Raw genomic sequence first — 21,327 nt, forward strand, 5'->3', positions numbered from 1 at the left:
ATAAGGTACTGCTATCTACTAGGCTTCAATGGGCCTAGATCTTCTAGGTTAAAGGGTACATGCCAGCTCTCTAAATTTGGTTCTACTTTAAACACCAGAAACAATTCAGAATGGTGGTCCCCAACAACCAGGGAACATTCAATATTCTACATGTCTTTGCCCATGCTCCGACTGCAGTGGACCCTGTAACTTTTCTACAGGCGTAAACTACACACTGTGGGCCTTCTATGCGGAGGAAAATAAGGATTAGTATAACTACAGGTCCCAGGAAACGGCTTTTTCACTACTCTAACCTTAATGATGGATAGGTTGGGCTGGTAGCTTATTTCACAATGCAAGCCTAAGATCAATATACAACACAAAGGCTTCCACTACAGGGTCACAGTTCTGTATCAAGCAGTCATTTTTCTGTAGAAAATAAGGACTTAAACAATAGTATTCCTCAGGAATAGTAGGATTCAGCCATCCTGCTGAGGAGCAGGAGGACTCCACTTGTACAATTCTCAAGCTAAGAGGAAATGGACTCAAGTGGCACAAATATCCTGCAGAGGAAGAGGACTCAATTGACAGTCATGTTGCTGGGGATTGTGCAAATTAAATCATCTAGTTTCACAGAAGTCACGTAACAGCTGCCCTGCTGAAGAGAACTAGGGTAATCCAAACCTGCTGCCAAGTGGACGGGGGACTCACTTGACTCAGTCATCTGACATGGTGAAGAACAACTCACCTGACACAGTTATACTGTTGAGAGCACTCCTCCAGACAGCTCCAGTAATCTCGTTTCTTAAAACCCAAAACTGGCTCTACAAAAACATAAGAGAGAATGCATCTATCATTGGGCATGTCACATTTTCCCTGGATTTTGCAAGCGGAGTCATCCCTCCTCATCTATGTTTGCAGGGTACACTGTTCCACCTTAACTGGGGTATTTTCTATGACCCTTGTTGGGTTATGTTTGCAAGCCACAACTGGGCAAAATCCTTTTCTCTCCCCCTAGTCTTCAAAGCCACATTTGCATGGTTGTTCTGGGACCCTGCTGTACCCCCAGGAATCCCCAATTGTGCAATTCCTTTTTTGTTTGCTATCTGCATTGCCAAAAGGCTTTGCTGGCCGGGTTTTAAATATGGAAAATGTTGTTGGTCTTCACAGGCAAATTCCCGGTTTTAAGTGGAAGAATTTCCTATATACTGGCTGCATTTTCCCCAGTCATCGTTGGTCATGTATTATGGATTATTGTTCATATTCCCAATCCTTTGTATGAGCCAAGTACCCAGACTATTGCTGAGGCCTGAAGCACTGCAACATTTCCGGAGATTTTAAGTACCCAGACCTCCTCTAATTGCCAAAGTACCTAGCCTTTGTTGGAGCCTGAAGTACTTGGACCTTTTCTGACCACCTACCCCCAAAATCTCCTGACCTCTGCTAGGGTCCTCCAGTACCATAAACTTTTCTGGAGCTCAAGTCCCCAAATAACTTTTGCAGCTTAAGCTATCTGTACTTTCCGCAGCCACGGTCGCTCACGTGTTTACTGGTGTCAATAAACTGGTGATTATTGGCCCTGTTCAGAGTCCTTTGCTGGTACCAGAAACCCAGGCTGCTGCTCGGCACAACTACCCGGACTGCCTTTGGGACCATCTGCGAACTCAAAGGTATTTTACCCGAGACCACAAACTACAATCCTCATTGGGGCCATGGACCAATATTTTCACAGGGTCACAGAAGGCACTCCCCCTGGTTTGTCAGTGGTTGATTTCCCTTCAGACCCTTCTGCCTGCTTTCCCATGGTTTGCTGTTGGCCACGTTATATCATAATTTCCGGAACCTATTCTCCCCACACTCCCTTCCCATTACAATCAGGTTTTGTCCAAGAATTTCTGGCCCCATTACGCCTTCTGAATGTTGGTAGTGTTGCTTGTTCTGTGCTGGGGGGGGGGGGGGGGGGGGGGGGGCGGGGGGAGGGGGGGTTATCAACTAGCATAATTACAAAATGTGCTCCACTAATGTAAATTGTTTGTGGGCTCTATTTCTAGCTTTAGTCTCCTGCACATTTGCTGGAATTCATACCATGACCATCGTTGCCCTCAGACATCACTTAGCACTCTTCCATTAGCCACTGGATAACAGTCCCCCAGGCATCGAGGACAAGCATACTGTAGGCAAAGCTGTCCAATCTCCCACTCGGGGGATTACTTGCTCCAGTATCCTTGTACCAGTATCCTGGTCCTTAATTCGTGCTGTCATGCCTCCTGCAGGTGTCGTGAATATTACAGTGACTAGACCCCTCCCCCTTCATCATGATGCACACCTTCCCCACAAATATTTCATGGTATTATGGCTGTGCATGAATTACCCGATCTAATTAGGTTCATTGTAGATACTGTATCACATACCATCTTCAATTATAGATTGGCAGGAGGGGGGCAGTGGATATAAGGTGCAATCATTTATAAGATTATTCTGCCTATAATAAAAATTAAATTGCAATACAATATTTCGAGCGGGCTTGGTAGTATAAACTGATCTTTTGGCACAGGTGATGTCAATTTGAATTATTTGTTAATATATAACCCCTGGATATAGTCTAACTAGAATCCAAACTTCCTTTGATTATTTGGGTGCACTACCACCACAGGCTTGCCATCTCCTATACATGAAATAGGATTCCATCATGTACCAGATGTTGCTATTTATTGAATATTCATGGGATACCACAGATATAGAGCAGCCTCTTTCTGATCAGATCACTTCATAGGTTGGTTTATCATGTTGGCTCAACCCTGTAATTACCCTAAAACGAACCTCAATAGATCTCCTCCAAAAATATCTTCCCATAAGACTTAATCAACTTATCTAACAAGCATTGGCAAAGCCAACAGGTCTCACCTATGCGATTTGTACAAAAACACATACAAGTTTGTAAAATGTAACAATTTGAGGTTATTTTTAATGGTTCCAGAATGCTCTCGTTAAATGCATCTACATGCATAAGTGTGATTGTTTGCTTTCTGTAGGACTTGGCCCTTTTTCCCTCATTTGTTTTCGTTTTTGTAGTGTTGCTGCAGATTCAGGGAGCCATTTTATCTACCCCTGAAACTTCTGTCTAAGGGCCTGGAGCACAAAATGGTGGCCACCTGTGACATCACCAGCATCCACTGGAACCTACTAGCACCTTCCAGAACATTCCAGAACCCTGTGACCGTTGGAGGCGGTTTAGAATGTTGGGAAGCTAAGACAGAGAGTTGGCAGTTGGAGCTGGCAGTTGGCACCTGACTGGTGAAGAGAGAGGAGCAGAAACCTGAAGGAGGAAGGAGTGAGGCAGCAGGGGTGGAAACTTGTGCCTGGAGTGGGGTCCATAAACCCACCCTCGATACTAGTCCCTACTGACTGAGCCCAGCCTGGAGCCCTGTGTGGGAAGAAGCAAGAAAAACCAACTTAAGGACCTGGACAGCAGGAACAGGCCTTAGAAGTCAAGAAAGCAAGTACCTGACCTGGATACTGGTTTCCCTAGAGCCGGACGTCGAGTAGCATGGAGACCTGGAGCCTGAGGTGGAGAAGCGGCGCTGACTGGAAAAGCAGACGTCGTGCCCAGAGCCGCCAGAGATCGTGAGAGGGCGCCGACGGAGGACGTGAGGTGTACCAGAGGTCGAGGAGGAAGTTAACCAAGGTCGAGTGAGCGGTGTCAACGGGGGAGTGAAGTCCGCCCTCCGGAGTCGCCGGAGACCGAGGTGAAGTGTACCGGAGGTCGGGAGTGGAGATCGCACTCCGGAGTCGCCGGAACCTGAGAGAAACGTGCCGGAGGTCGGGAGTGGAGGTCGCACTCCGGAGTCGCCGGAAACCTGAGGAGAGGAGCACCGGAGGTCGGGAGTGAGGATCGCACTCCGGAGTCGCCGGAAGTCGACATCGTGCCAAGGCCGGCCGACGTCATCGAAACAGAGGTCGCCATCGGACCGGAGCCGCCCGAAGTCGACATCGAGTCAAGTCTGCCCGACGCCACCGAATCGGAGGTCGAGATCGAGCCGAGGCCGCCGACATCGAGCCGGAGCCGCCTACCGGCGTCGTCAGGAACTGACATTGTGCCGAGGCCGCCGACGTCGAACCGGATCCGCCTCACGGCGTCGACACGACTCCAGCGGCGTCGGAACATCAGAAAAAGGGCAGTAAGTGGAATAGAGGGCGCCAAAGGCCCTGTGGAATCCTAAGAGACTACTCTAGGGGTTAGAGAGGTGCTGGAACCAGCTGGACTGTGCCAGGGGTGAGCTGGGACTAATCTAGAGGGGTTGTGTGGAGTGAGAGAGCCAGGTCTCTGGTATTCCCCCCCTGATCTACCTCAGTTTAGGCCTCAGCCTTGTCCAAGCCAGGGAGTAGACACCCTCAAGCCTTCCACATCCCCACAAGCTGTGCCTGGGCCAAATCAGCCCTTAGGAATTCAAATGTGATCTGATTCTATGAGTGTCACTGTCAGCTTTTAATTATTTATTAGGGGCACTGTATTTATTGTATTTAACCTATTTATTGCTTCACTGTATTTATTGGTCCACAGTATTTATTGATGCACAATATTTATTGGTTTACAGTATTTATTGCCTCAGAATATTTAATTGCCTGTATGTATTGCACTTATATTTATGCCTTCATTATTTATGATCACCCCTATTTATTGAATCATTAAGCCAGTATTTATTTGACCTGCACTATTTAAAACGTTTGTATATTGCGATTGTTATTTATTTATCTAATCAGCAACTAAGAGAAATAGAAGATAAAGAAAGATATTTTCATAATTTTTACGGTGTAGAGTCGTTTTTGGAACGGATGCACGCATGGTTATTGTATGGGTATGACGTATGCTTAGCACGGTGCCTGATTCCTGACCACTCGAGCCAAGCTACCACAGTGTATGTCTGGGAGAACACCACCACCCTTCCAGTGTGGGAGTGTTTTTCTAACACTTTCAAAATAAAAATCAACAATAAATAACAGAAACGTTTTGCTACAACTGAGCAATTTTAAATATAATTTATCTGGAGCATCGTTTAGTAAAATGTGCTTGGTGCATGCCAGTATATATAAAAAAGATATAATAATGGATAAGTAGTTTAAAATCTACATGAGCAACATAAAAATAAAATTGGGGCCCACTTCTTAAAGCAAGTCACAAAAGTGAACCGGCAGGTGTATGTTCTAGCTCTGGTGTAAATTTACAACTTTCAGGAATTCGCAGGAGTTTACAGTAGTAGGTCTGGCAATAGTTTCCTAGCAAACGTTTGTTACTTTCATTTTCTTAAGTGCACATATACATGTGCACATATACATGCAATGTACACTCATGCAAAACTCAGCTGAGTACTGCATATTCACATTCTCTAACCCCATTATTTTGCCCACCCTGACAATTTGTGTTGCTCATGCCTTTGTCAGCAGTACATTTCAAACCTTTTACAGTTCAAAACCGACTGGAGAGATATCAGTGAATACCCTTGTACAGGTTAGTTTGTGGGTTTGCAAAGAGTCTTATAGCATTCCAAACATGGAATTCCCATTTCTCTCCTTGCTTTTCGCCACTGTACGTAGTTACAGAAATGTGATTAAATCAGAGCCTTACCAGAATCTAAACCCGGATATAATGTGAGCCCCAAAAATCAGGGAAGCTATTATCAGAGCTTTGATGTAATGGGAATGCGGCCATAATTTTTCAACTCGCCGAGTAGCACCAAAAGGGACAGGTGGATTTATTTTGATCAGACAAGTATATTTCTGAAGCATCCAGTCCCTTAAACAAGTAAGTGTTTTATAAAATTCCACCCCTAAAACACTGTGCCGATGCCAGAATAGAACACTGAGGAAGAGCAGCATTCACTCCTCTCTCGCCTCACCAGCAGTTTCTTTGCGAAACAGTGAGAATGGCAGCCTGGTCTCCCTAGAAACCCTGTGCAAAATGCTATGAAAAGGGCACCCTGCACACCACTAGTCTCCAGTAGATGTATTTAGGGGCTCAAAGGCACAGCACAGTATACCCTTCACAATCCCAACAAATGACTGCAGACAGGCTCAAAGATAAACGGACGCCAGCACTTTATTCAGATACCTGAAAGGGGCATTATGGGAAAGGGCCACATGCACTTCTCTCCCAACCCATCCATCTCCAGAAGAATCACATACTCACGTATCAGTCCTTTCCGCAGGATCATCTCCAGGACCTCACAGAAGGATGAGAGGTGCAGTGAAGTGTCCGTGATGGGGTCATTTCCTGCTGCCTGCATGCTCAAGATGGTGGCTGTGGAGAGACATAAAAATAGGGGGAGAGAGAGCCAGAGATAGAACTGAAGCCACACAAGACAGTTCACAAATCACAATTGTGATTGCGCAATAAGTAACAAGGCAAACACCAGCTCACACGCTCACTGTAGGTACATCAGCGTCTGGAGCCCAAAGCTTGGGTACTCTATTTTTAGACTGGAGTTTTGCATAGTGTGTGAGGTGAAATACCACAGTGAAAGAGGATAGCTGCTGGCAGACCACCCTGTGAGGACAAACGTCTGCCATAGAGTTCCAAGGGACAACAATTCACTCTTCAGTTTCATCGGTTTGAATATTATGTAACAGTGTCTAATGCGTCTCTCCACCGACAGACTGCTTCAGTTCCCATTCCTCCCCGAAAAGAACGTGTTTATTGCTGCCTACAGAGCCCTCTTCAGTTCCAATTTAGAAATTCTTCTCTTGGACGTACTTCTTTCTTCCTACCTGTATTTACATAACTTTCTTTGGTTTCTGCTAAAGTTTGTTAGTCAAGCGCCGTGAAATCTACTGTCTGCTAATCTGCCCCTGCTTACACCAAGATCATACTGATCTCGCTATCTGAAACTATATTATTAGAGTGATCAACTGGTGTCCTTACCAATGCGAGAACCTATACCCAAGATGTCCTGCTGAACTTCCTACCTGCTGGGTAGGCCCATATCACCATAGGGTCATAGGGAAGTTACTGCCTGGTCTGTTTCTGGGACTTCCAGGAGTGTCGGGACGCAGGCCCAATTACTTCTGTGCTCCACTCAAAATCCTCTGCTTCCTTTCCCCTGGGTACATTTCTCATGAACCTCTACAGCCCTACTCTAATTGGTAAACAAGCCAATTGGGTGATACTAGCAGATAGGCGCATTTCAACTAGAATGTTTTCTCTTTAAAATAGGAATACGACTCTCCACTTATCCATACGATGCCCCCTAACATTTTGCCATACTGGTTTAGAGATCATACAGGGCAGAGAGGTTAGGCCATTCTGAATCTGTGCCTTTTCAACTTTAACAGGCACATCTGGGTTAAGGGGACCTGGAATAAAATCTTTTAAAGTGGTATCAAAGCTACTACTTTGAGAAAAACATTGTTAATACTAGGTGGAAGCATAAATGGCATGCTGTAAACCTTAGGTCGGTCCATAACCAAAAAACACGTTTACATTCCTGTTTTTATTATCTTTTATCAAAGACTTAAATCCGAATATACGGTCTTAAATTAAGAAGCATTACGTTACAGTTTTTGACAAAGTTAGAACAGTCCTAACACAGCCCTTGGCTTTAGATAGTTTTAACACGGTCTTAAATGAGAGAAAATAAATACTAAATCAAGTGCCATGTATTTACTTCATAGTCATTACTTTAGCTTCATAAAGATGTGATGGAGGGAGGGAGCCTTTCTCAAACTAGCATTGGGAAAGTCAATGCTCGGCTGTAATGTACCAACAAATGTAAACTCAGGCACTCACCAATGCTGTTTGCATGCATTCTGTAGAACTGGATACCCAAACTGGAGACCTTCAAATAGAAGCGACAATCACAGCATCTGCCTTCGATCTACTGACCTAAGATAAAGGTTTTCCAATCACGGCAAATGGTGGGAACACATAACCGTTTTCCTAGCTACAGTTCTGAAGGAAGGTGTCGGTCGCCGCTGCATGCGGGTCTAGTCTCCATGTGAAGTGATTGTTGATTTGCTGGTCTGGTTGTGATGTGAATAGATCAGAAGAAAAAGGCCCTCATGTCAGATACAGGGCATGGAATACTTCAGGATCCAGTTTCTACATGCTTGTATTCTGAAGATGTTTTAAGCTCCAGTCCACCGCAATAGTCTTCTTTATGGGAAGATACTTCATGTTCACTGCCACCTGATTCTATAGGCAGAAGTGCCAGACGTCCTCGGTTATTTTGGTCAGAACCGACGACTACATTCCACCCAGATGGTTCACGTTTTGCACAGACGAGATGCTGTCCATCTTGTGTAATACAAAACACTTTACCCTCTCTCCAGTCCATTTGATTGCAAAGAACCTAGTCAGGAGGTTCATGCAGTTGATGTGTAACTTGCGTTCCTGTTCTCACCATCCCACTTCTGTAGTTAATTTTCCACATCTTGCACCCCTAGCCTGTCCTGCTGACATCTGACTAGAATGAGTGCCGGGTCAGATCTCAAACAAGCCCCCTCAATCCACATTTCCGTATGTGCCAACCACTAACAGATCTTATCTTTGGCCTCTTCAGTAAGAAGTACGGATTCACAGTAAGTGAGGCCTCATCCAAAGGGTGAAGCTTTTAGTTTCTGGAGGACTCTGTAGTGGAGAGGGACCAGGAAGATTACCTGTATAGAGGATAAGAACAGGCCAGCTATTCTCAAGATCTGTTTTAGTGACATTCTGGGTCTGGACAGAGCCCTCCTGGCATATTCAGGCCATCTTCTAGGAAAAGAGGCGTAGAGTGTCCCTGACCGAGTCTATGACAAACCCCATGAATGTTACTGCCTAAAGCGGGATCAATGTGGATTTCCGCCTGTTGAAAACAGACCCCAGACCCTCCAAGAGTCAGACTCCCTTCTTCAGTTGCTAGGTCAGACTCTCCGGAGACTCATACATAAGGATATCATCTAGGTATACTGCAAGGCAAATGGCCTGCATCCAGAGCGATTCCCTAACCGGTTTCAGGACCTTCATAAGAGATTTAAGTCTGGGATAAGAGATCATACTAAGGGAAGAGTTTTTTTTAAAAATGTATCTTTATTAATTGTCTGGGAATGTATGACACAGCAAGCATATCATTGTTTACATCTGGTGCTACAAAAACAATGTTAGAATGATCGGCCAGCAGAGCAGATTTGACAATATTTACCCTCATTTGCACAGCCTTGGCATATTTCATGACGCCCAAAACCATTCTCCAAAAACACATTTCGCCCGGGTCCCAAACCATAGCACATATATCATTGTTCAGGAATGTCTTCTTCCAGTTCTATACCATAGTATTCAAACCATGGGGTCCATTCTTACGAACCTTCCTCAGGCACCCTCCCAACTTATGTGCGACGTTTTCTGCTACTAATGTAGAGGTCCATGGCATTTATCAATTTCTTAAAAGTTGATGTATCTGACAACCCCCACTTCCTCGCTAGCTCTCTCTTGGCTATTGGCAGGCCTAGGCTGGCAAAAAGAATCTTGGCCCTGGGGAGGTCTACTTCAGTTGGCACACCCAGGAGTATATATTTAGGATCAGGTGGTATAGTATCTTAATATTAGTATATCTCTCCAGTATTCCTGTATCCTTGAACACTCCCATAGTGTGTGTATGTATGTTCCCCTTTCCATTTGGCATCGGAGGCACTTCGGATCTTCTTCCCTACCCATTTTATGTAGCCAGGCCCTGTCGTAGTATACGCAATGTAAAATTTTATATTGCATTAGTCAGAGCCGGGATTTTACAAATGGAAGAGTTTTGAACTCAAAGACCTGTAACTTCCTGATGATCTCAACTGCTGGAATCTGCAATGGGGCTTGAATATCGGGATCATCAAATATGTGTCCTTGAGGTCTAAACATACAAACCAATCTCCCAAACTCAAAATATCCCTAAAGAGTTGACTGCCTTCCATCTTGAAGCAGTGATATACTAGCCACCAGTTAAATGCTCTGTGGTTTATTACTAGGCAGAGACCGTGGTCCTTTTTTTTGTCCACAGGAATAGGTTGCCAACAAATCCCATGGGATACATGCAAGATCGCCTCTTTTGCTGCCAATTCAGTTATCAGCCGATTTATTAGAAGCTACTTCTCTTCTGAGAAGACCAAAGGGGTCATGTAGGGGGTATCTGTCTGGGGAGCTGTAAAAGACTGTGGAAGCCATTGATAGCTTACAGAGATTAGTTTAAGACAGCTGTGAGAGAACTTGCCAATCAGCCCTTTTGCATGTGAAGAAATGGAAGGATTTACTGGAATTATATCCTGCGATGGAGTTCTTTCAGGATAATCCTGGTTATCCCGGCTCCTCTCGAAGGGTAAAGGCCTCAAATTCGGGTTAGGTCTTGCCAGTGTCATGATAGAGATATAGATATATTACAAACAAAGAAACCCTGGCACTCACAATATTTCAGATTAAATTAATGACAGTAATCTGTCAGTCTAACCCAAAAAAAGAAGGGAAACTCCTCCTGACCTAGGAAACACGGGAAGTGCATTCATCTGGACAATCATCTATTTATTTCATAAAAGATAAAGTACCCTATTCAGTCTTGTTAACACAGTCATAAAATCTCTACAACGATGGAGATAGTAGTCCAGTCCTTGTTGCAAAGAGCATTAAAAACAGCCAACACGCGTTTTGTCACCACTGACTTTCTCAAGGTTCAAAAGTGTACAATTTGTAAAGAGAAGTTGGACGGCTCAAAAAACGTAATAAAATGATTCTGTACAATCAGCATACAAAGTTTATTAGTAGTATCTAGGTCATCTTCGGTCTCCGTTGCCGTAGAGGATACATGAAATCGTTACGTGGGAGGATCGTATTCATGAACTTTGTATAAACAGTATTCCTAGTAGAGTTGGAGATAATCAGTACGGCATCTGAGGCGCTATGATAAGTCCATCATTTCCTCGTCGATCTCTATTGAAAAAAAGTCTCCTCCCGCCTCTGCTGTTAAGTTCAGCTTTTTGATCAAGGATTGTCCAGATGAATGCACTTGCCATGTTTCATGTGTCATGAGGAATTTCCCTTCTTTTTTGGGTTTAGACGGACAAGTTACTTACCTTCGGTAGCGCTTTTTCTGGTGGATACAGTATCTGCCTGTGGATTCCTCACCTTTTGAAAACCCCCTGCGCCAGCATTCCGCAGAAATTCTTTTCCTAGCTCTCCCACGTCGATGAGGACGTCATTATAGCAAGCCTCCACTCGCGACTCCGTATGACGTCATCAGAGCCATAAGAAGACCTCATCGGCGTGCTGACGTCAGTTCCACCAATTTTTTCCGTGCCTTCGAGGCAAACGAGTGGACCGACACATTTTCACAGGTATACACAGTATACAAAATATAAATATATACACAATTGCAAGCACACATAGTATAACTGATAATAGCATGGAAAAAGGGCAAGAGACCAAGCATTTCCCACTATCAAAACATAAGCATGAAAAAGACATATTAAAAACATTCATGTCAAACAGTTGAAGCATGTTTGGTAGAAACTGGTGGACAACGGGGAGGCAGGTGGGACAGTGAGGAATCCGCAGGCAGATACTGTATCCACCAGAAAAAGCGCTACTGAAGGTAAGTAACTTATTCTTCTGATGGATACATCTGCCAGTGGATTCCTCACCTTTTGAATAGAATCCCTAAACCGAACCTCTCCCGGAGGTGGGTGTCCTCATGACTAGACCAGAAAATCTTGCAGAACAGAACGTGCAAAAGGGCCGTACCTCCTAACTTCCAAATCCTAGCAGTAATGCTTTGCAAAAGTATGGAGGGAGGCCCAAGTTGCTGCCTTACAAATATCAATAACAGGAACACCTCTAGCCAAAGCAGAAGAAGATTACTTAGCTTTGGTAGAATGAGCTCTGATCCCTTCAGGCGGGCTCTTCTTGGCCAAGGCGTAGCAGATCTTGATGCACAAGATGATCCACCTGGAGAGAGTCCGCTTGTGCACAGCCTTGCCTTTCATCCGCCCAACGTAGCCCACAAAGAGCTGATCGTCCAGTCTCAGATCCTTTGTTCTGTCCAAATAAAAACTGACAACTCTTTTAGGATCCAAACGATGAAGTCTCTCCTCCTCCTTGGAAGAGTGAGGGGGAGGATAGAAGGTAGGTATGGTAATGGACTGTCCCAAATGGAATGGAGTAACCACCTTAGGAAGGAAAGCAGCCCTGGTCCTAAGAACCAACTTATCTGCACGAATGGTCAAGAATGGAGGATTAGAACTAATAGCCTGAAGCTCACTTACCCTCCTGGTCGAGGTAATGGCAATCAAGAAAAACATTTTAAGAGAGAGGGAAGCCTCAAAGGACAATTATGAAGGGGCTCAAATGGAAAACCCATTGAAAAGGTAAGAAGGAGATTTAAATCCCACTGAGGCATAATGAAAGTAGTGGGAGGAAACTTATTTGTAAGGCCCTTAATGAACCTCATAACTACAGGAGATTTGAATAAAGACGGCTGATCCGGCAAACAAATAAAAGCCAACAAATAACCTTTAACTGTATCCACAGCACAACCCTGCTGGGCCAAGGAAAGAGAAAAACGTAGCACATGAGACAAACAAGCCTTCAAAGGATCAATGGACCTCTCTCCACACCATTTCACAAATTTGGACCACCTGGAAGAATATACAGATTTGGTGGAGTGTCTCCTGGATGATAAAATAACATCCACCACATCCGGTGGGAGAGGGAAAGAACTCAGGTGGCCCCGTTCAATCTCCAGGCATTAAGGTGCAGACTCCAGAGGTGGTGGTGTAGAACCTGCCCCTCTGATTGCGAGAGGAGGTCTGCCCTGAAAGGGAGATGCAGCTGAGGGTGCGATGAGAGGTAAAGAAGATCTGTGTACCACACCCTTCTTGGCCAATCTGGGGTGATCAATATGACTTGGGCCCGGTCTTGGCGAATCTTCCTCAGAACCCGAGGAATGAAAGGTATGGGAGGAAACGCGTAAAGGAGTTGCGAGCTCCAATCCAATTGAAACGCGTCCCCCAGCGCTCCCTGCATCGGATACTGGAGACTGCAGGACAATGTGCAGTGCACGTTCTCATTAGTGGCAAATAGGTCCAACCGAGGAAATCCCCACATCTCGAAGATGTGATGGATGAAGCTGCCACTCGTGATCGGCCGAGTAATGCCGACTGAGACTGTCCGCTCGAACATTCAGCACACCGGCTAGATGATTTGCAAAAACACACAAATCTGATGTTCCGGAGCCCAGGACCAGAGGCGCAGAGCCTCTCGACAGAGGCGATACTACCCTACACCTCCCGGTTTGTTGATGTACCACATCCTGGTAGTGTTGTCTGTCAGGACCTGAACTGACTGACCGCGAAGGGAAGAAAGGAGAGCTTTCAGTGCCAAATGTATCCCCACAATTCCAGAAGGTTGATGTGAAGCAACCTTTCCTCTGCAGACCAAAGACCTTTGACCTCCAGATACCACAGATGAGCACCCCACCCTAGAGTGGAGACATCCGTGATCACTGTGGCCACCGGCGGAGGAGGCAGAAAAGGCTTTCCCGGAGACAGGTTGCCTTGCACACCCCACCAAGTCAGGTCCGCTGCAGCGTCTCTGGAGATTCTGACCTTCTCCCCGAGATCTCTGTTGTGTTGATACCACTGCCTGCGGAGGCACCACTGGAGTGCCCTCATGTGCTAGCGTGCATGACTGACCAACAGTATGCAGGAAGAGAAAGAGACCGAGTAGACGTAGAACCTTCAGGACTGGAACAACCGCTCCATCGTGAAACAAAGGAATCATCTGCTAAATGTCGAGAAACCTCTGCGGGGGCGGGAATGCTCGACACACAGTAGTGTCCAGTATTGCCCCTATGAATAGGCTGCGCTGAGAAGGCACCAGGTGAGATTTGGGTACATTTATCGAGAAACCCAAGTTGAACAACAGTTGCGTTGTTGCTTGCAAGTGGTGCAACACCAACTCCGGAGACTCTGCTTTCAACAGCCAGTCGTCCAGGTAGGGGAAAACAGGAACCCCTGACCTTCTGAGATGTGCCGCTACCAACGCCATCACCTTCGTAAAGACTCGAGGTGCGGAAGTCAGACCGAACGGGAGGACCGCAAACTGGTAATGTTGCGATCCTACCGTGAACCGGAGATACTTCCGATGCAACTTCAGGATGGGAAGATGAAAATACGCATCCTGCAGATCGATGGACACCATCCAATCTTCCTGTTGCAGAGCGAGGAGAACCTGAGCCAGGGTCAATATTTTGAACTTTTCCTGTCTGAGGTAAAGATTCAAAATCCTGAGTTCCAGGATCGGTCTCAACCGACCGTCCTTTTTAGGTATCAGGAAATACCGGGAGTAGCACCCCTGACCCCTTTCCTGCTCTGGAACGACCTCTATCGCACCTTTTTGTAGCAAGGCAAGAACCTCCAGCTGCAAAAGCAGCAAGTGGTCCTCTGAACACCAACCGTGGCGAGGTAGGTAAGGAGGAGGAAACTCTAAAAAAGGGAGGGTGTACCCATTCTCTACAAGATTCAAAACCCAACAGTCTGAAGTAATAGATTTCCAATCTTGTAGAAAGAGGGACACTTGACCCCCTACAGGACCAGCATGCTCTAAGATGGGGGATCTAGAGCTGCTTTCCTGAGGCACCAACGGTGGGGGGAGGAGAAGAGGAGGACGACTGCTGGCGAGCGGCTCCTCGAAGGGGACTCCTATTTTTACCCCTGTACGATTTGTACAAAGGGTTCTGCTGCGGACTCTGCTGAGGCTGTTGGCAGCCCCGAAAGGAAGCGGCCCTTCTAAACCCTCGATACTGCTTGTAGCCGTATCCTCTAGACTGCGTTTGAAGGCCCAGAGATCTTGCAGTCGCTCTGCGATCTTTAAAGCGTTGCAATGCAGAGTCAGCCTTAGTGCCAAACAGTCTTGCACTATCAAAGGGCAAATCCAACAGGGTTGCCTGAACATCAGGAGAAAATCCAGATGACCTTAGCCAAGCTGGTCTTCTTGTTGCCACAGAAGATCCCATTACACGTGCCACCGAGTCAGCTGTATCCAAACCGGACTGTAGAACTTGTCAGGCTGAGGCCTGAGAGTCAGAAAGTGCCTCAAGGAAATTAACCCGATCATTCTCAGGTAGCTTTGGGGCTAGCTGTTTGACAGAGTCCATAAGAGCATGTAAACAGGTAGCATTAGTAAATTTCAATGCCATATTTGCAAATGAAAATACTTTCTTTGCCGCCTGCTCCATTTTTTAGAATACCTATCTCCCCGGATGGTGGGGAAGGAACCGGATGACTGTTTCGAGCAAGAAGCTTGGACCACCAACTTTCAGGTGAAGGATGAGTGGACAGAAATGCAGGATCCCCAGGAGCCGGTTTGTACCTCCTTGCAATAGACCAGAAAATGGCTGGAGCAGTCAAAGGTCTTTTTCAAACTTCTAAAATAGGTTCTGTCAAAGCCTCATTGAAGGGCAGAAGAGGCTCAGATACTGCAGTGGATGTATTAAGAACCTCAGTCAGAATGTTAGACTTTATTTCAGCTGAAGGTAATTGCAGGTCAAGCAACTCAGCTGCTTTCCTTACAACAACATAAGGCGCAACATCCTGTGAAATCCCAGCTTTAGGTGATGAGTTCCCATTCCGGGGAAGTATCCAACCCACTAGCCTCCTGTAAGCCTTCAAATTCGTCGACAGAGTCGACAATTTCTCCTTCCTCTTGATCTTGCCTATATTCCTCCTCTTCAAGCAGTCTCTGCGCATCCCTCCTAGAGTGCTGCATCCGAATCGGCGTCGCCGGACATCGTGCCGGTGACGATGGCATCGGGGGTCGATGGAGGACCTTCAGGATCAAGCATCGGTGCCGATCGAATCTGCGGTGGCGCCGGCTCGACAACATATGTGGTCAGAGGAACCGGAGTGGAAGACCTCGGCACCGGAAAATGCATAGCCGGAGTCGTAGGCAAGAATGGCACGAAAGGTGCCTGGGCATATTGATGAGGAACACCCAAATTAAAAGGCGCACCAGCAGGATGGGAGGCCCTGCCAAACATAGCATTTAAACAATGCGTAGGATCCATTCCAGGGCCAGAAAAAGGAGGATAAGAATCCGTACCTTCCTGTACAGGTTACACCTGAGGCCGAACTGGAAGCTGTGGAGCCGGTGGAGACTGTGTCCGCACAGGCGAAGCCACATGAACAGGTGAAGACTCCCTGGGCATCGGCGACCTCCTGGGTGTCGCAGTACCTTTAGGCGTCAAAGAGCCCCTCGACGCCGGGGATCTCAGAGCCGGTGAAGGAATTGGATTCACCTGTGGAGAAGAAGGTGGTGATGGAGACACAAAGTCTTTTCTCTGAAGGCTACCTCGATACCTTGTTCTTCGAAGAACGGCGCCGCAAACTATGCCTCTTCCCCTCTACTCCTTCTTTGCTTTAGCCATGAAGAGCTTTGCCTCACGTTCCTTTAAAGCCTTAGGATTCATTTTCCTGCAGCTTTGATACACCTCGACGTTGTGGTCGGAAGACAAGCACCAAAGGCAATCATCGTGGGGATCAGTCATGGACATGGGACCACCACACTCCCTGCAGGGCTTCAATCCGGATTTCTTAGAAGTAGCCATATCTTAATAATTTGAAGAAACAAAGTAATCGCGAAGAAAATTGAGAGTTCCTAGAAAAAACTGTTACACGTTGACGGCGCGGAAAAAGAGAACTGGCGTCAGCACGCCGACGGGGTTTTCTTATGGCTCCGATGACGTCATACGGAGTCACAAGCGGAGCAGTGTTATTATGACGTCCTCATCGACGTGGGAGAGCTAGGAAAAGAATTTCCGCGGAATGCTGGCGCAGGGGGTATTCAAAAGGTGAAGAATCCACAGGTAGATGTATCCGTCAGATTACCATCATTAATTTAATCTGAAATATTGTGAGTGCCAGGGTCTCTTTGTTTGTATCATTTCACAAGTTACTGCTGCTTCTTGTGCGGTTTCTTTTGTGTTTTCCACACCTTAGGTAGTGGGGTATTATATATATATTTTCCAACTTCCCCATTTCGTAGAGGAAATGAGCACACGTGGGACTCCAGGAGAACTGCACATTTCCTTCTTTATTCAGGCGTAAGCATGACGCGTTTCATTTTATGTAAAACTTCCTCAACGCAGTTAGGCAAATGACAAGTGTCTCTCCTGCCCAGTTTATGACCTAGTTTCCATAGGAAAAGCATTTTTTGTTTTGTCAATAACTTTAGCGCAGTTTGACGAATCTTCACGAAGTTTTCAAAATTAGTACAACAGTCTGGTTGCGGTGTTGAAAGTTTAGGGGTGATTCGTCAAGTGGGGGCTGAGAAAAAGGGTCTCAAAATTAGTTTCTCATGCAATTTCCCATATAGATTTTAGACAGGACTACAGCCTGAACTGCTGAATAAAATTACACCAAATTTGGCAGAAAGGTAGCTCCTAGTCTAGAAAGCAACCTTGTTACAAATTGGTGTAAATCCGTTCAGGAGTTTCCGGGATAATAAAAGAAAAACAAACTCCCCCCACTTCTACACCAATCAGACAGCGCCACCTCTCATACCTTTGGAGTCTCCCACTCCCACATCAACAGGACCAACTCATCCCCTACCCCACAACCAACCACTACCAAGCTTCTGACAATGAACCACACTAATGCCAGCTCCCTCAACTGCTCTACTATTCCTCTACACTCCAATGCCTCCCCCCAACTAAGAAACTCCTAAAAACCTCTTGAAATTATGAGCTGCAATTAAATCGAGCTGACATTCTCAAACCAGTTCGTATCACCCACAACCTTGAGCACAAGAATTCCTCCCACCTAACTCACCTCCAGGCTAAAAACTTCCTAATCCCCAACTATCACTCTGACCCCATCTCTGCTTAAACAGATCTCACACCCTTTCTGGAGATACACACCCAATATTAACCACTTCTCCCAGCCCAATAGGCTAGTAGACATGTATCAAGCGGCAATATACTCTCCCTCCTTAACACCTACAGCTTTGCTCCTGCCGCTCACACTCTTCTCACTTCACAATTAGAGACTATTATGACACACCCTATCAGGACATCCTACCGCAGCACTAGGTTTAACATAACAAACCTCACAAAAGTTCCCATCTCACATATGTCCTCAAACACCTCTAAAACAACCCTGAAATGTGCGTTGCTAAACTGCTGTGAAGCATGCAGCAGACATAGCTGATCTTATACTTAACTTGGACCTAGACATCCACATGCTCACTGAAACCTGGTTGAATAGATCCTCTAATCCTATCCTAGACACTCTAGTGCCCCCCCCCCCCCCCCCCCACCCCCCCATGGTCATTACATCATTCGAAGTGACCGCTCAGGACGTGGACTAACCTGTATTTACAGATTCTTATTCTCTATGAAACAATCACATACAATATACCTTCCTTCCTGCAAATACCTCAGGATAGACATCACCACTAACAATGCAAGGTGATCCCTCCACACGTTTTATTGTATTGTATAATCTTTTGTAAAGCGCTACCTGCCACCTTACCGGTATCCTGGCGCTGAGAGACTATGATAACATGAAACAACACAGAACGAATAGCCAGTGGTCAAGATTGATGCCAACTATTCCTGGCGAAATAGCCATGTCTTGAGATCCTTCCTGAAGCCCAGCAGCGTTTTAGCCTGACGCAGCTCTTGGGGGATCTGCTTCCAGAGGCGTGCTGCCGCTGTGCTGAAAGCCCTGCCTCCCATCTTGGTGAGTTTTACTCTGGCGACAGCTGCCAGGCTTTGACTAGTGGACCGGCGGAGTCTTTTTGGTTCGTACCAGGAGAATCGTTCGTGCAATGGTAATGGGCCGGTGTTATGTAGGGCCTTGCAGACCATGACCAACGACTTGAACTCAATCCTCTTTTTAACAGGGAGCCAATGGAGGTCCCTTAATGCCAGCGTTACAGATGAATCACGCTGTCTCCTGAGGGCCAATTTGGCTGCAGTAGACTGTATTCTTTGCAATCCCTGTACAATATAGAGGGGAGCACCCAGGTACAGTGAATTACAATAGTCCAGTCTACTCAGGATCACACTCTGGACCACCAGAGACCTTGCCTCATTAGGGAGTAGCGGGAGAATTTGACGAAGAGCTCTCAGCAAAGCAATACAGGTACCAACTGTTTTATTAACCCGAGATTGCAGCTGGAGGTCTTCGTCCAACATGACCCCCAGGTTACGGACTGATTTTGCTGAAACTATAGGGGCATCCTCTGGCGAAAGCCGGAACTCGGCCAAAGGAAGTTTAGACATTTTGGCTGCGCAGCAGTGTAGTAGCTCCGTTTTTCCGGCGTTCAGCTGCAGTGAGTTGGCCCTCAGCCAGTCAGAGACCTTCCTCATGCATGCCTGGAAAGAGCTCAGAGGGACTACATGCTCTCCTTCCATGGAGAACATCAACTGAATATCGTCCGCATAGTTAACTACCTCGATCCCATAAGATTTTATTAGAGGGATCAGGGGCCCTAAATAGACATTGAAGAGGATTGGGCTAATGGCTGAGCCCTGAGGTACTCCATGGCATACCCGGGACCAAGGGGAGACAAATGGCGTCAGGGTCACTGCCTGTTGACGGTCAGTCAGATAAGACTGTAACCATTCCAGGGCATGGCCTGTCACCCCCAGACCTTCCAATCTTGCCAGCAACACCGAGTGACTAACCGTGTCGAAAGCGGCCGACTTGTCCAACAGCACCAAAACTGAGGAGCTGCCACTGTCGGCTCGCATTCGAAGTTTATCCAGGACGGTTGTCAGCGCGGTTTCCGTCCCATGCCCTGGCCGGAAGCCAAACTGGTCCTTATCCAGGAGCAGATGTTCTTCCAGGAAATTAGACAAGGACTTGCTGACCAATTTCTCCAAGATTTTAACTGGAAATGGTAGAAGGGATATTGGACGGAAATTGGCCGGCAACGATGGATCTAAGGAAGGTTTCTTCAGTAATGGAGTGACTATCGCCTGCTTCCAGCTACATGGTACAATTCCTTCTTTCAGAGATTGGCAGCAGATTCGCCACAAATCCGAGAATAGGTCGGGGCTAAATTCCTTCCAGATCTTGTGAGGAAGGGGATCAAGAGGTGACCCAGATGATATCTCCCGCGCTATGCTATTGAAGGAGTCCTCCGTGGGGAGTTGGAAATAGCTCAGAGAAATCTCTCCTGATGTCTGCCATGGTCAGGGGGATCTCAATGACACTCTGATCAAACCCACCCACGATGTTATTGACCTTGTCAATGAAAAATGTAGCAATTTCATTGCACAGGTTTTGTGATGGCTGGACAGTGCTAGCCAGGCATCCCGGATTACTAAGGTCTCCAACGGAATTAAAGAGAGCCCTGGTTCCATTAGATGCCTGCAGAATGGAGTTAGCGTAGAATTGCGACTTGGCCTCCCGGATAGCCGTCTTGTATGGATGTTGTATTATTTTTAGGGCTTTTTGGTCTGCTTCTAAATACCGCCTACGCCAGCTTTTTTCGGCCTGGCGGCGCGCTAAGCGTAGCGCTTTAAGCTCCTCACTGAACCAAGGGGCTGATGGAGTATTACGCATTCTAAGCTTTTTATTTGGTATAAATCCCTCCAGCACTTGGTTGATGGAGTTACTGTAGCTATTATAGTTCTCTCCAGGCGTCTTCTCTGGGTCAAACAAATTCAGTCTAGAGAAAAGGGGGGCTACGCCCCTCTTGGAGAGCTTAGCCCAATCCCTTCCCCACCTGAAGTTAGCTGGTTTGTTCCCTCCCGATTTGTCTCCTTGTAAAATCAACCCGAATTGTATTAAGAAGTGGTCAGTCCAGTTTAAAGGAGAGATGCTAAGTACCTCTGTTTCAGACGGTTTGGCAAACACTAAGTCAAGCGTATGGACTCCCTCATGTGTCGATTGTTGGATAAGCTGATGGAGGCCGCAATTCTCACAAGTATGGTTCAGGGTTTGTAAGTGATTCCCAAGACTCCCTGTCTCCCATAGATTGAAGTCCCCCAAAAGCAGCAATCTAGAAAGTGTGGAAGCCAAGTCGACGATGGTATCCAATAGTGCCCGACGGTTAAAGTCCATGCCTGGGGGTCTGTAACAGACCATCCCAGTCAGCATTCTCCCTTTAGCCTCCTGTAGGGCAAAGCCCAGGATCTCATATCCTGCTATGTCTTTGATCGGAAGTGGGGCGCAATCCCACTTCTTCTTAAAGATTAGTCCTACCCCCCCCTCCTCTCCCCGTTAAGCGTGGTTTCTGAAGAATCTTATAGCCAGCAGGGCATGCCATTCCTAGTTCCACTGAAGAGTTCGCGTTTATCCAGGTCTCAGTTATGAACAGCAGATCCAGGTCTAGAT

General features: G+C 46.4%; 1 protein-coding gene across 3 annotated transcripts in view; it reads right to left on the reverse strand.

Moving 5' to 3' along the window:
* LOC146810068 (uncharacterized) overlaps nucleotides 1-21,327 on the reverse strand; it is a 431,592-nt gene that overhangs the window by 347,674 nt on the left and 62,591 nt on the right. For all 3 annotated transcript variants that reach the window (XM_085616978.1, XM_085616980.1, XM_085616979.1), the window contains exons 2-3: nucleotides 6,164-6,274; nucleotides 728-803 (exon numbers count right to left, since the gene is read on the reverse strand). In XM_085616978.1, coding sequence (XP_085473104.1) covers nucleotides 728-803; nucleotides 6,164-6,274 — 187 coding nt within the window. The remainder of the gene's footprint in view (nucleotides 1-727; nucleotides 804-6,163; nucleotides 6,275-21,327) is intronic.

The sequence above is a fragment of the Triturus cristatus genome, chromosome 7 (genome assembly GCF_964204655.1).
Source record: "Triturus cristatus chromosome 7, aTriCri1.1, whole genome shotgun sequence".
Taxonomy (NCBI): domain Eukaryota; kingdom Metazoa; phylum Chordata; class Amphibia; order Caudata; family Salamandridae; genus Triturus; species Triturus cristatus.